The 12,930-nt window shown below is 34.2% G+C and overlaps 1 protein-coding gene across 1 annotated transcript; it reads left to right on the top strand.

The window, feature by feature from the left end:
- The first annotated feature begins 12,489 nt into the window (after window positions 1–12,489).
- On the top strand, window positions 12,490–12,930 carry LOC145679446 (uncharacterized). The gene has a single exon (XM_081750027.1). It carries the CDS (start codon window positions 12,490–12,492, stop codon window positions 12,928–12,930), a length of 441 nt encoding a protein of 146 aa, XP_081606153.1.

Here is a 12,930-nt window from a genome sequence, read left to right as displayed (position 1 = left end):
TAAGCAAACTTGTGACATTCAATTTTTCACGAAACCTTCAACAACTTATAGCGTCCTATCTTTGCCAACGCAAACATCGCGTTCGATACAAAAATATTCTAACTGAGGAATATGTCGTAGACTCTGGTGTGCCTCAGGGATCGAACTTAGGACCTCTATTATTTATATTATTTGTTAATGATTTACCACCTGTAATAACATCCTCCCACAAACTATTGTTTGCTGACGATTTAAAAATCTATCGTAGTATCTCCACGGAGTTAGACGCTATTTCTTTGCAAAGCGATATAAATTCTATTTTCCAATGGTGTGAATCAAACAAATTGCTGTTAAATATTAAAAAATGTAAAGTAGTATCATACACCAGGAAAATGAACTATGTCCGCAATGTGTATACTATTAATCAAACACCAATTGAAAGAGTGGATTATATAACTGATCTTGGAGTCACTCTGCAGTCAAACCTATCATTTGATATTCATGTCAACAGAGTAGTTGGTGAGGCCTTTAGGAACCTTGGCTTTGTGATGAGATTAGGAAGTGATTTTTCTAACACCGATGTCCTCAAAACATTATACATTGCCTATGTAAGGTCTAAGGTGAAATATGCAGCGATAATATGGGGTTCTGATAGTAAGAAATATACAAGTAAAATCGAAAACATTCAAAATAAATTTGTGCGCTTTTTAACATATAAAGAAACAGGGATATATCCGAAATTTGAGAAGTATGAAGATCTTCGAAGCAAATATTCATTACAATCACTTAAAAGCAGGAGGACTCACTTCATTTTATCTTTCTTACATAAAATAATACATAGTACAGTAGATTCAGAATATTTACTATCAGAAATCAAACTTCACGTCCCACATAGAGCAACCAGACCCCATAATAGCATATTCCATCTCTCAGCGCAAAGGACTAATGCATTGGATGTATCGCCTGTCAGAAAAATGTGTTTATTGTATAATAAGGTGTCAGAAAAGCACCCAGAGATAGACATTTTTAGCTATAGACAGAATTTTACTCTAAATAAATAAGATGTAGATCATGTTATATGTATTTTAAAGTATTTTGCAATCGTATTATTTTGTTATCATATGTGTATTTTAAATTATATTATCATGATGGAAAACTGTAATTACGCATCCGCCTGTTGTTTTCTGAAATAAATAAATAAATAAGTAGATGCTATTGGAGGTAGCTATTTAAAAATACAAATTACTCTGACCAACCTTTATCTGTAGGTAGGATACTTAGCATAATAATCGACTCTATTATCATATGTAGCAAATATTTACATTTTAGGTAATTGTGATTTGCATCTTGTTTGTTTTATATATTCATAAAATAATATTCCGTTTGTTCTATTTCTAGCTTTTACTTCCGTAAGAAGGATTATGCAATTAGTTAAATTTTATATTACCATTTTTGTTCCATTACCTTTCATTTTCACTGGAATTTATTTTTGTAGTATTGTAAATTCTACATGTATTTTATTTAATATTCTGTATTTCTTTACTCGAAATTAAAAACTATTTGTAGACCCTTACTATTATATTATACTATACTTCATACTATGAAAGTAATTATATAGGAGTTTATGACATTGTTTTCTTTTTCGTTTTATCTTCCTTAAATATAATTTATTTATTTCATGATTTGATTCGTATTAGTTATATAAATAAAATAGTAAATTCTCTATTCCACAAATAGCTAAGCTAGCTAAACGAATCAAATGTAGTATTGTAACAACCTGTTCTGTTAGAGCATATTGATGACGTTAATTTACCTCTGGTAAATTACTACCTAACTACTATTAAAGGCACAAACCAACTTACAAATCATAAACTTCCATACTTTATGTAGATCCAACAACTCATCATGGTGGAATCTCTAACTCAGGTGAGGAAAACATGAAACCAAAATTACATGGAATTACACGCTAATTCAACTTGTTTCTTCTTTGGGTATATTTTGAAGATACTCTCTATCGAACAATTTCCTCATATTCTTTAAAGGTTGCTGCATATTTAGGATTTTGTTTTTCAACCAATCAATACATCTACTCTCTTTCAATCCCTTGTTTGTGTTTAAGTTATGACTTGACTTTAATATAAATTACTCATTTGCATCGGACAATTAAATAATTTCAGGTGTTACTAGTTTATTACGGCATACATACTGCCGTAAATCTATATACATTCTGTTAAGAAGTAGCTCATTGGTAAAACTCTCACGTCTGGTGCGGAGGATCTCTGGTTCGATCCCAAACCATGTGAGTTTGTGGCGATAACATCGTCTATGTGTTTATTTCGGTGTTCCTCCTTTCCTCCTACATTCTCATGGCATAATCGTGGGATAACGTAAAACTGAAAAATTTCATTTTACCTTTATTTCATTTATAGTAAACCAAACAAACTGTATTTGTTTTTAATTTCAGGTATTTGATAATATTTTTGTAGCAAACATGCAATATTTCTAATATGACAAGAATTACACACACACATTCAATGCGAATTTTTGCTTCATTAAATAAAAGTATAACCTACCTAGTAGATCTTGCCATCCAAACATTACGTCAGTTCTGTATTTTACAGCAGCAAGTTCTTTGAAGAATACTTGTATGTAGATGTCTAGATATTGCGCTTCTACTATTTCTCTGAAATTATTATACTTATTTCAGAAAATTAAATGCATTTATTAGACAACTGAAAGGTAACAGAAACTCCGTAGAGTAAATTTTCACTATTTTTACTTCAATAAAATAATTTTATCTTTCTCCAGTTTGTAACTGATACTATTTTGTATAGCAATGAAGTGTTCAAAGTTTGGTAAAGTAATATGTGATAAATTTATATCAATAAATTTAACGTATTTGATTTTAAGAATAGCCATGATTGAACAACGAAATTGATCCATCTCATTACTTGAACAAGAAACTTCAGGAAAAAAAAAGCTCATATTAATGTGAAGAAAGAAAAATAAATAGAAGTATGCAAATCCTAATAATAAGTGGGAAACATCTCTGTCTGTAAGTCATGCTAATTTTTAATAATAAAGTACATTGCCACTACCCGCTATTGCTTGCCTACCTGATGCTAATAGATATAACTAACATGTAGGGAATTTGCCGACTTTAAATTATTTGTGACGATTTAATTGTTATTTCAAATCTGAGTATCTCAATTTTATTATTTCAAAATAGGACAATAGCCGTAATCATATTTAGATTTTAGCATTAATATTTGTTTATTTCTACACTGACATAACATGACGATTTAATTGTATTGTTTGAATTTAATTATTTGAAAATAGATAGCGGTGAAAGTTGTAAACTGTAAACAATTAGATATCTTTGTTAAGCACGAATTAAGCTATAGTATGCAGTGGGTAGAGAGTTCAAGTGGAACAACTAATATGGAAAAATTTAAAAACGAAATGTTAAATCTAAAATTATCTTACATATTAATAAGTATTTACTAGAGGGAAGAAACAATAAGATACAAGTAACAGTAATATACAACAAACACGTTAATGAAAGTATTTATAATTAATTATAAATTCCTTTGTAGTAGCACTCACTTAAATGTGAGATATTTATTTTCTTACTGGTCTCACAAGCAAAGGTTACGTTTGGGTGAATCGAGTTGTTGCCCGAGACACATGTGATAATGTAGTAGGAAGTGTGTTCAATACGTCAAGAAAGTTTTAGGTGCAAAGCTCAAAGGTCTTTGGAGATACAGCCACTTTTGCAACTCGTCCAAAGTTTGGTCTGAACTGTTGCTGCTTATGGGCTATTACTTCTGTGTACCTACCCTCTTAAACAGAACAGATTTCAGTACTGTAGTTTATCTTTAAAAATGTTAAATATTTACCGACGATACAAAAATAATTTACATAACTTCTCTTTTAATTATAAAGTATTTAATTAGCTGCTTTGAATGGTTGGTTTTTGTTTTTTAAACTCGAAGGGGGAAGACATGATAAGCGTAACGGCTGCTAGAACGTTGCCGCTGCATTTGCAAGTGGCTAAAACTGTCTGCTCAAAGATTGCGTTGTCAACTGCCGAGACATTTCGCCGTAGTGTCAATCTACATTCGTGCGCTCATTAGTATTGTCACTTCCACTGATTTCAAACACGAAAAAAGATAGCTAAAAATTAATAAAAGTACGGCCAAAAAGAATTGAATGAAATCTTTCTGATTTTTAGAAAAAGTAAAACTTCTTTCCATCTCCTTTTCTTTCTTTTTTCTATCTCAACCAAAGAAAAATATTTTAATCAAAAAAGGAAAGAGAGCAAAAAAGTGCTTGCAGCTTAATGTGAGATTCGAACAATTTGTGTCCCCACCGGGAATCTAACCAAGGACCCTTTGTGTACAAGGCGACGAGCGTAACCACATATCCACAAGGGGCACTGTGAATAAAAAGGCAGTAATAATTTCAGGGGATGGTCTGCGGGATGATTTTTCAAGTACGAAATTACCATCTCAAGTAGTTCAGTTTTATTAGGTCTATTATTATTATTATTATTATTATTATTATTATTATTATTATTATTATTATTATTATTATTATTATTATTATTATTATTATTATTTAACTAAGCTACAACCATAATCCATATCTTGCCAAAAGTATAACCTTATTTGTATTAAAAATAAACGCTAAGTGTAAAACTTCTTAGGCCAAACACTGATTCATAAAAATTTTTTTCGGTACATCTGGTTTCGGTTATTAATTAGATATATTCCTCGTCGGGAAGGGCAATTCAGCGAGAATTGCTGCAGGAAACTTTCATATTTCTTTTATCTTTTGTGCACTGAAAATTATTTGGGAGTTCATAACTGACTGTGATTTCTGTTGGGTTTCATAATAGCATTGGTTTCAGAAACTACCCCAGGAAATAGGGAGACAGTTTGGTGCGGTGGGTGGGGCCAATAGCCTACCTACTGTATCATCTATTGTTGCGTTAGATCAGGGCCATCGCGTGGGTTGTAAACGCTCGGGGAGAGAATTCCTGGGGGCCCTCCCCCTCCAGTGTGTTATGAAAAACAACCAGAGTTTATTCTGTACTTCTAGAGTTAATTATGAAACGTAAGATCATAATGTAAGATAAAAGAACTTGGTATTATGCCAATTGTTTAAAGTGAATGGCTTTTGTAGTTAAAATATAAAAGTTAATGAAAACACGGTTTTGAATTACTGAAATAGAGTGCTATTCTTGTTTATTTTGAACTTGATACATATCAACATAATAATAGATAGAAAATAAAAATATTAAAGACTCCCTCCTGAGTACACGAGGTTAGGCAATGACCCTCGAAACTATTTTTTTTAAAACTTAAGCTTTAAAAATGGCATTGTAGAGCCTTTTAATAAAATGTTTTCAGTTTAAATCAGTATAGGATAGCCTAAATTTGAATTTTATTAAGATTTATTTTTCCATCTTAGTGGGGAGACACCCTTGAGTTCCTTCAAGGGCTACTTCCCTGATAGTTAATAAACATAGTTGTTGTAAAAGCATAGTACAGAATTGAAGGACTAAAAAGATATTTGTTCTTTTATTGATTGGAAAGTACGTACGAAGTTGTATTTGTGAAGCTAACTGGTTATTGTTAAGAAGGTGTCAAAATAAGCAGATAATTGTAGTATTGCAGTTATTGTGGTATTGCTTGAGCATTTCTTGGACGAAATAGGAATAAAGAAATGTTATTGAATTTCACTGAAGTTTCTTCAGTTTGTACAGTTCGCATCAAAAAAATTGCGACAAATTACGCCGTGCAGTTAGTCCACCCAATATACACCTTATTATCCCATAATCGTGTCAGCTAAACAGACCCCCTCTCTCTCCTTCTTTCTTCTCTCCCATACTAAAATTACCTAACAACATGAGCGCAATTCTCATTTCAAACTACACATGTATTAGTTTCGGTAAAATGAAATAACAAAAGCGAGACGAAACAAGATTCATAAGTTGACGTAGGGAGAAACTGAAACACACACAATGAAAAGCTTAACGCAATGGATGTCTATTACACATAGACTCAAAAATGAAGCAGAGAGAAAGAGAAAAAAGAAGAAGAAAAAACAAAACGAGAACAGATAAAACTGTGCAATTCAAACATAGTAAGAAAAGAACCTAAAATTATAAACTTCCGTTTTAGAAATCCAACAATAATGTAGAAAAATAAAATGAAATTTTTGATTTTTACGTTCCACGGTTATGCCGGTGAGGCTAAAGGAGACGGTGATATTGAGAGATGAATGAAATGGTGGAATGAAGAAAGTGGGAGGAAACGGGAGAACCCCGAGAAAACCCACGCACACGGTGTTTGTCCACCACAAAGTTCATTTGGCGGGAGCAGGGTTTGAACCCGAGACCCCAAACACCAGAGGTGAACGCTCTACCACTGAGCCAATGCGGCCCAAAACAGTAACGTAGAAGTAACGTTTGTTTTCACATAATTTTTCAGAACTATTCGAATATATAAAGCATCTTTTAAACATTCGTTATGTCACTTTCATAATGAATAGCACACTCAATTTCTAGTTGAACTCTATATCTCCGAGACACATTTAGGATAATGTCTAAAGTTTAACATACATGCTTTGTTTCCGCGTGGTTCGATTGCAAATTCGGTAGTGTTCATTGGACGTACTGATCCAAAAATACATTCTTATATACCCAGGAGATAGCCTTGGTCATATCTTCCATTTCACACTACTAATACAAATGGAACAAAAAAAAGAAAAAAAAGAAAAAAAGAAAAGAAAAAGAAAGAAAGAAGGGGAAACTTGAAGAATGTTATTTTACTTCTAAATTTCTATCAGAAATACCCCGTAATAAAAGTAGAAAATGTATTGTAATGAAAAGTTACAAATGTTCGAAAGCAAAAGTTTATGTTCCGCTTAGATGTAGCATGTTTCAAATTTCAACGTGAATAAAACTCATTGAATTATAGGATGGAAATAAATTTTGTGTCGGACTAGTATAAACAAAATTCTGTTTTCAATGAGGTTACCATTTTCTAATCTTTTCTGAAGATTTATCTGTTCCCAACATCCAGCATTGATTTCATCTCTTCCGGATATAACGTAATTTGCACAGGTGAAATGAACACGTTAAGAGCTCAAACGTATCATCGTGTCAGTAGGATGATGTTGACCACTACTGGGTCGAGGATTCAAATCCGTAGTGAGACTCGGTAACCCAGAGGAAAAAAAGAGATTTTACTTATTTCCGTGCTTTTAAACAGTATTTCTGTCAGAGATGACCAGGACTGGAGATGTTATCCCCAGATCACGAAAAACACGACGCCGAAGTTCCCTGTTAATTAGATTCTCCAGACCAGGTATATCGAGCTCTTACTCCGTTTTAACTTTGGAACATGAAGTGTGTATGTGCGTGAGAGAAAGCGGGGGGAGAAATGAAAGATGCAAAGACAAGATAGGGAAACGTCAAGAAAGAGAGAGAGGGAGGGGAACGAATATAAATATGAAACATACTTATTTCAGTGTATGTTGTAGAATGCACACGTTGTTTACTCAAGTTATCGCCAGTGATGCTTTGTAATTTCTCCATCAGAAGATAAATCTCTGTTTGCAGCCATTATTTTATGCGAAAAAATCATTCTACCTGACGGGGAATCGAATCAAGGTTTCCCAGTTGGAAGTCTAGCACGCTAACACTACACCACCGATTGCTTTAGCCAAACTTTGTTTAACAAATGGTGTAGTGTTTCTTTCTGAGAACGATAACACGAAAAGTATATACTGCAGATCAATGATGTCTTTGGAATGTCCTGGTAATTTCTTTGCCCTTTCCCAACCAACTTTCGTAAATCGTCTCTATACGGGTGTTTCCTTCCACATTCTTACGTATTACTTGTCCAGTATGATAAGTCGGTTCTTTACAATCACTTTGCAAAAAGTTGACTTTGGCGTGAACAGGATTTGAACCTATGTTTGATAGATGTATTATTCATAAGGCCATTACGTTACCCCTACATTATCGAGCCGCCTCAAATTACAAGTCAAATATTACTTAATTCAGCCCTGATCTTTGGAACGAAACGGATTCCTCCTGTAACGTTATTTGCACCAAAGTGCACAACGTAATTCATTTGTTTGACGGCCTAGAGAGGAATTAATGCCCACTAATAAAGGAAAAACGTACAATCCAGGAACAAATAGAGAAATAAAACATTTTGCAGTAAATTCGCCGTGGAAGTTCAATAGTATGCTAATAATAATAATAATAATAATAATAATAATAATAATAATAATAATAATAATAATAATAATAATAATAATAATAATAATAATAATAATAACCTATATTATAAAATTGAAAGTAACTATATTTGTGTTTCCTAATCTCTTGAACCACCCAACAGATCTCGATCAAATTTTCAACATTGATAAGATTAGGGCCTGGGAAGCTTTTTTACCGTTTCATTTTAACGATAGAACGTAGGAGGAGGAGAGGAGGGTTGATATATAAAAATGAATAAAACGTAGGTGAAGTTCGGACCTGAGGTGGTTTCTGTCATATCAGTTTGACGGTGTAACTTAAGAGATGGGGAGGGAAAGCGGCATTTAAAAAAGAACGAAAGATTACAGGTATGAGTGGCAAATCTATAATTTTTGGAGTCGCTGAGATTGACACATCTGATGCTGTTTAAATCCAAATACAGCCAAGCAACTTCGAGGAGGGGGAGACATATAAAAATGATCGAAATAACCAATATCAGTGTCGAATTCATAGCTTTCGATTTCGCTGAGGTGAACAATGACTGCAGACGCCGTGCCCCACAACATAGGGTGGGGAGGGGATATATAAAATTATCGAAAATGACCGATACCGAAGAGCGCTTTAGTAATACTAAACAGTGACTGAGTAACGGAAGATATTATTATTTTCTCTCAATTTAACCCAACGAAGCGGGTAATTAATAATAATAATAATAATAGACAACTACTGTGAATATGAACATTTATTATTATTATTATTATTATTATTATTATTATTATTATTATTATTATTATTATTATTATTATTATTATTCACATACTTTTGAAGTTCCACGGCGAAATTACTGCAAAATATGTTTTATTTCTCTATTTTTCGTAGATTGTATGTTTTTCCTTTATTAGTGGGCAATTATTTCTCTCTAGGCCGTCGAATAAATGGATTTCGTTGTGCACTTGGTTGGTTCGAAAGATCAGGGGTAAACTAAGTAATATTTGGCTTGGAATATGAGATAGCCCGATAGTGTAGGGGTAACGTAATGGCCTTATTAATAATACATCTATCTAACATAGGTTCAAATCCTGTTCACGAAAAGTCAACTTTTTACAAAGTGATTGTGAAGAATCGACTTATCATACTGGACAAGTAATACGTAAGAATGTGGACGGAAACACCCGTATAGAGACGATTTACGAATGTTGGTTGGGAAAGGGCAAGGGAATTACCAGGACATTTCAAAGACATCATTGATCTGCAGTATATACTTTTCATGTTATCGTTCTCAGAAAGAAACACTACATCATTTGCTAAAAAAAGTTTGGCTAAAGCAATCGGTGGTGTAGTGGTAGTGTGCTAGACTTCCAACTGGGAAACCTTGATTCGATTTCCCGTCAGGTAGAATGATTTTTTCGCATAAAATAATGGCTGCAAACAGAGATTTATCTTCTGATGGAGAAATTACAAAGCATCACTGGCGATAACTTGAGTAAACAATGTGTGCGTTCTACATCATACACTGCAATGATAAGCATGTTCATATTTATATTCTTCCCCCTCCCTCTCTCTCTTTCTTGACGTTTCCCTATCTTGTCTTTGCATCTTTCATTTCTCCCCCCGCTCTCTCTCAAGCACATACGCACTTCATGTTCCAAAGTTAAAACGGAGTAAGAGCTCGATATACCTGGTCTGGAGAATCTAATTAACAGGGAACTTCGGAACTTCGTGTTTTTCGTGATCTGGGGATAACATCTCCAGTCCTGGTCATCTCTGACAGAAATACTGTTTAAAAGCACGGAAATAAGTAAAGTCTCTTTTTTATCCTCTGGGTTACCGAGTCTCCAGTGGTGGTCTACATCATCCGACTGACACGATGATACGTTTGAGCTCTACGCGTTCATTTTATCTGTGCAAATTACGTTATATCCGGAAGAGATGAAATAAATGCTGGATGTTGGGAAGAGATAAATCTTCAGGAAAGATTAGAAAATGGTAACCTCTTTGGTTAAATGTATTCCCATTCTATAATTCAATGTGTTTCATTCACGTTGAATTTGAAACATGCTACATCTAAGCGGAACATAAACTTTTGTTTTCAAACACTTGTAACTTTTCATTACGATACATTTTCTACTTTTAATATGGGGTATTTCTGATAGAAATTTAGAAGTAAAATAGCATTCTTCAAGTTTCCCCTTCTTTCTTTCTTTTTCTTTTCTTTTTGGTTTTTTTTTGTTCCATTTGTATTAGTAGTGTGAAATGGAAGATATGACCAAGGCTATCTCCTGAGTATATTAGTATGTGTTTTTGGATCAGTACGTCCAATGAACACTAGCGAATTTGCAATCGAACCACGCGGAAACAAAGCATGTATGTTAAACTTTTGACATTGTCCTAGATGTGTCTCGGAGTTATACAGTTCTGCTGGAAATTGAGTATGCTATCCATTATGAAAGTGACATAATGAATGTTTGAATCATCCTCTATATATTCGAATAGTTCTGAAGAAATATGTGAAAACAAACGTTATTTCTATTTACTGTTGGATTTCTGGAAACGGAAGTTTATAATGTTAGGTTCTTTTCTTACTACGTTTGATTTCCATTTTTATCTGTTCTCGTTTTGTTTTTTCTTCTTCTTTTTCTCTTTCTCTCTGCTTCATTTTTGAATCTATGTGTAATACACATCCATTGGTTTAAACTTTTCATTCTGTGTGATTCAGTTTTTCCCTACGTTAACTTATGAATCTTGTTTCGTCTGAGTTTTGTTATTTCATTTTATCTAAGCTAACACATGTATAGTTTGAAATGAGAATTGCGCTCATGTTGTTAGGTAATTTTAGTATGGGAGAGAAGACAGGAGGAGAGAGATGGGCTCTGTTTAGCTGACACGATTATGGGATAATAAGGTGTATATTGGGTGGCCTAACTGCACGGCGTTAGCTGTCGCAATTTTTTTGATGCGGAGTGTACCAAACTATCATACGGCTAAGAAGTAAGTAGAAGCAGATCTCGTCAGTTTTACAAGATAAAATTCTTCTCACGGAGCGCTGGAGGGAATTCCAGTTGAACAATCCTAGACGATGTTTTACATTACCGGTTGTTTTACTTAACCATGGCCTGATCGTTATTAAAATATCTGAGTTAACATCAATTTTAAAAAAATCATTTACCAACATAATGTGAATTCCTTGAATTTTGTTGATTTGTCGTCCTGGCGCCCTCTGGGGGAGATCACCCCGGTCGCCCCGCCCACGCGACGGCCCTGCGCTAGATAACTCATGTCAGACTCCAGTCAAAATTATTTTCTGTTGTGTCTTCGCTATTGTGCAGAGTGTGGCGGAGTGTGGTCTCTGAGCATTCGGAATTTTGTTGATTGTGTTCATTTACGTACTGTGCTGTTCTGCGAACAAAATCGCGTATATATCTCTCTCTGTGTGTGCGTTAATATATTAAAATGGAAGAAGTTACAGCCAGTACCTTTTTAAGCGTAAGAATGGTCAAGTGTTGAAGGACAAAGGAAGTGTTATTGTCATGAACGTGATTAATTATTTAAAGCAGAAAAACCCGGGTAAAAGTATAAGTTGGGTCACGAGTGAAACAGCTGAAGCCACGAAAACTTCCAGGACAACTGTTTTCAAAATTCGAAGCGAGTTATCAAGTGGACCTTTAGTAACATCGAACAAGAAGCGATTAAGGAAGAAAATCGCAAAGAACAGTCAATTTGTAAAATATAGTGAGTTTGTTAGGGGTACGATCAGGCAAAAGGTTTATGAATTCTTTAGAAATTTGCAACCAACACTCAATTCCGTTTTCAAACAGGTAAATTCAGATCCTGATTTGCAGAACTTTAAAAGATCCACGTTCCATGTACTTCTAAAAGAGCTTGATTTTGCCTATGAGAAAAGACAAAGTAAGGCCATGCTTATATAGAGAGAGAATATTGTGTCGTTGCACCACACATATATATGGCAAATAGAAAAATTTCGAAACCAAAATAGAAACATAGTATACATGGACGAATCGTGGGTAAATATTGGGATAGCCGCGGATAAGGAGTGGACAGACAAAACAATTAAAGCAGATAAGCTTTTCTGTATGGACTTTCTTGCGGACTTAAACATCCAACAGTGCGTGGACCGCGACATGCTTTGGTTCATGCTGGGAACGAACAGGGTTTCATAACTGGGGCAAGATTTTTTCTTGTGTAAGAAAAATACGGCTGACGCTCATGAGGAAATGGATGGAGTTTTGTTTGAGGAATACTTCCGGAATCAGTTACTCACAAATCTTCCTCCAGGGTCAGTTATCGTAATGGATAATGCATCATATCATAGTCGCCCCAAGGAGCCACTGTCAATCAAATCTTGGAAGACAGACGACATACGGCAGTGGTTAACCTTGCATAAGATTGAGTATGATGAGGATATGTTAAAGAAAGATTTGATGGATCTTCATCATCCTCCTAAATATGAAAAATATAAGACTGACGAATGGGCTAAAGAAATAGGATACACTGTTCTCCGATTACCCTCTTATCACTGTGAGCTCAACCCTATTGTGTGGTCTCAAGTAAAACACTACGTTTGGACAAATAATAAAACATTCAAAGTTAAAGACGTAGAAAATTTAATTCATGAAACGTTTGAGCGTGTAACAACAGAAAATTGGCAAAACTAA

The sequence above is a fragment of the Thermobia domestica genome, chromosome 2, assembly GCF_964235325.1.
Source record: "Thermobia domestica chromosome 2, izTheDome1.hap1.1, whole genome shotgun sequence".
NCBI lineage: Eukaryota > Metazoa > Arthropoda > Insecta > Zygentoma > Lepismatidae > Thermobia > Thermobia domestica.
The sequence above is the reverse complement of the archived record's forward strand: the minus strand, read 5'-3'. Positions and strand labels throughout refer to the sequence as shown.

Excerpts from the sequence above, each read along its gene's own strand:
- LOC145679446 (XM_081750027.1), top strand. The coding sequence starts at position 12,490 with ATGGATGGAGTTTTGTTTGAGGAATACTTCCGGAATCAGTTACTCACA.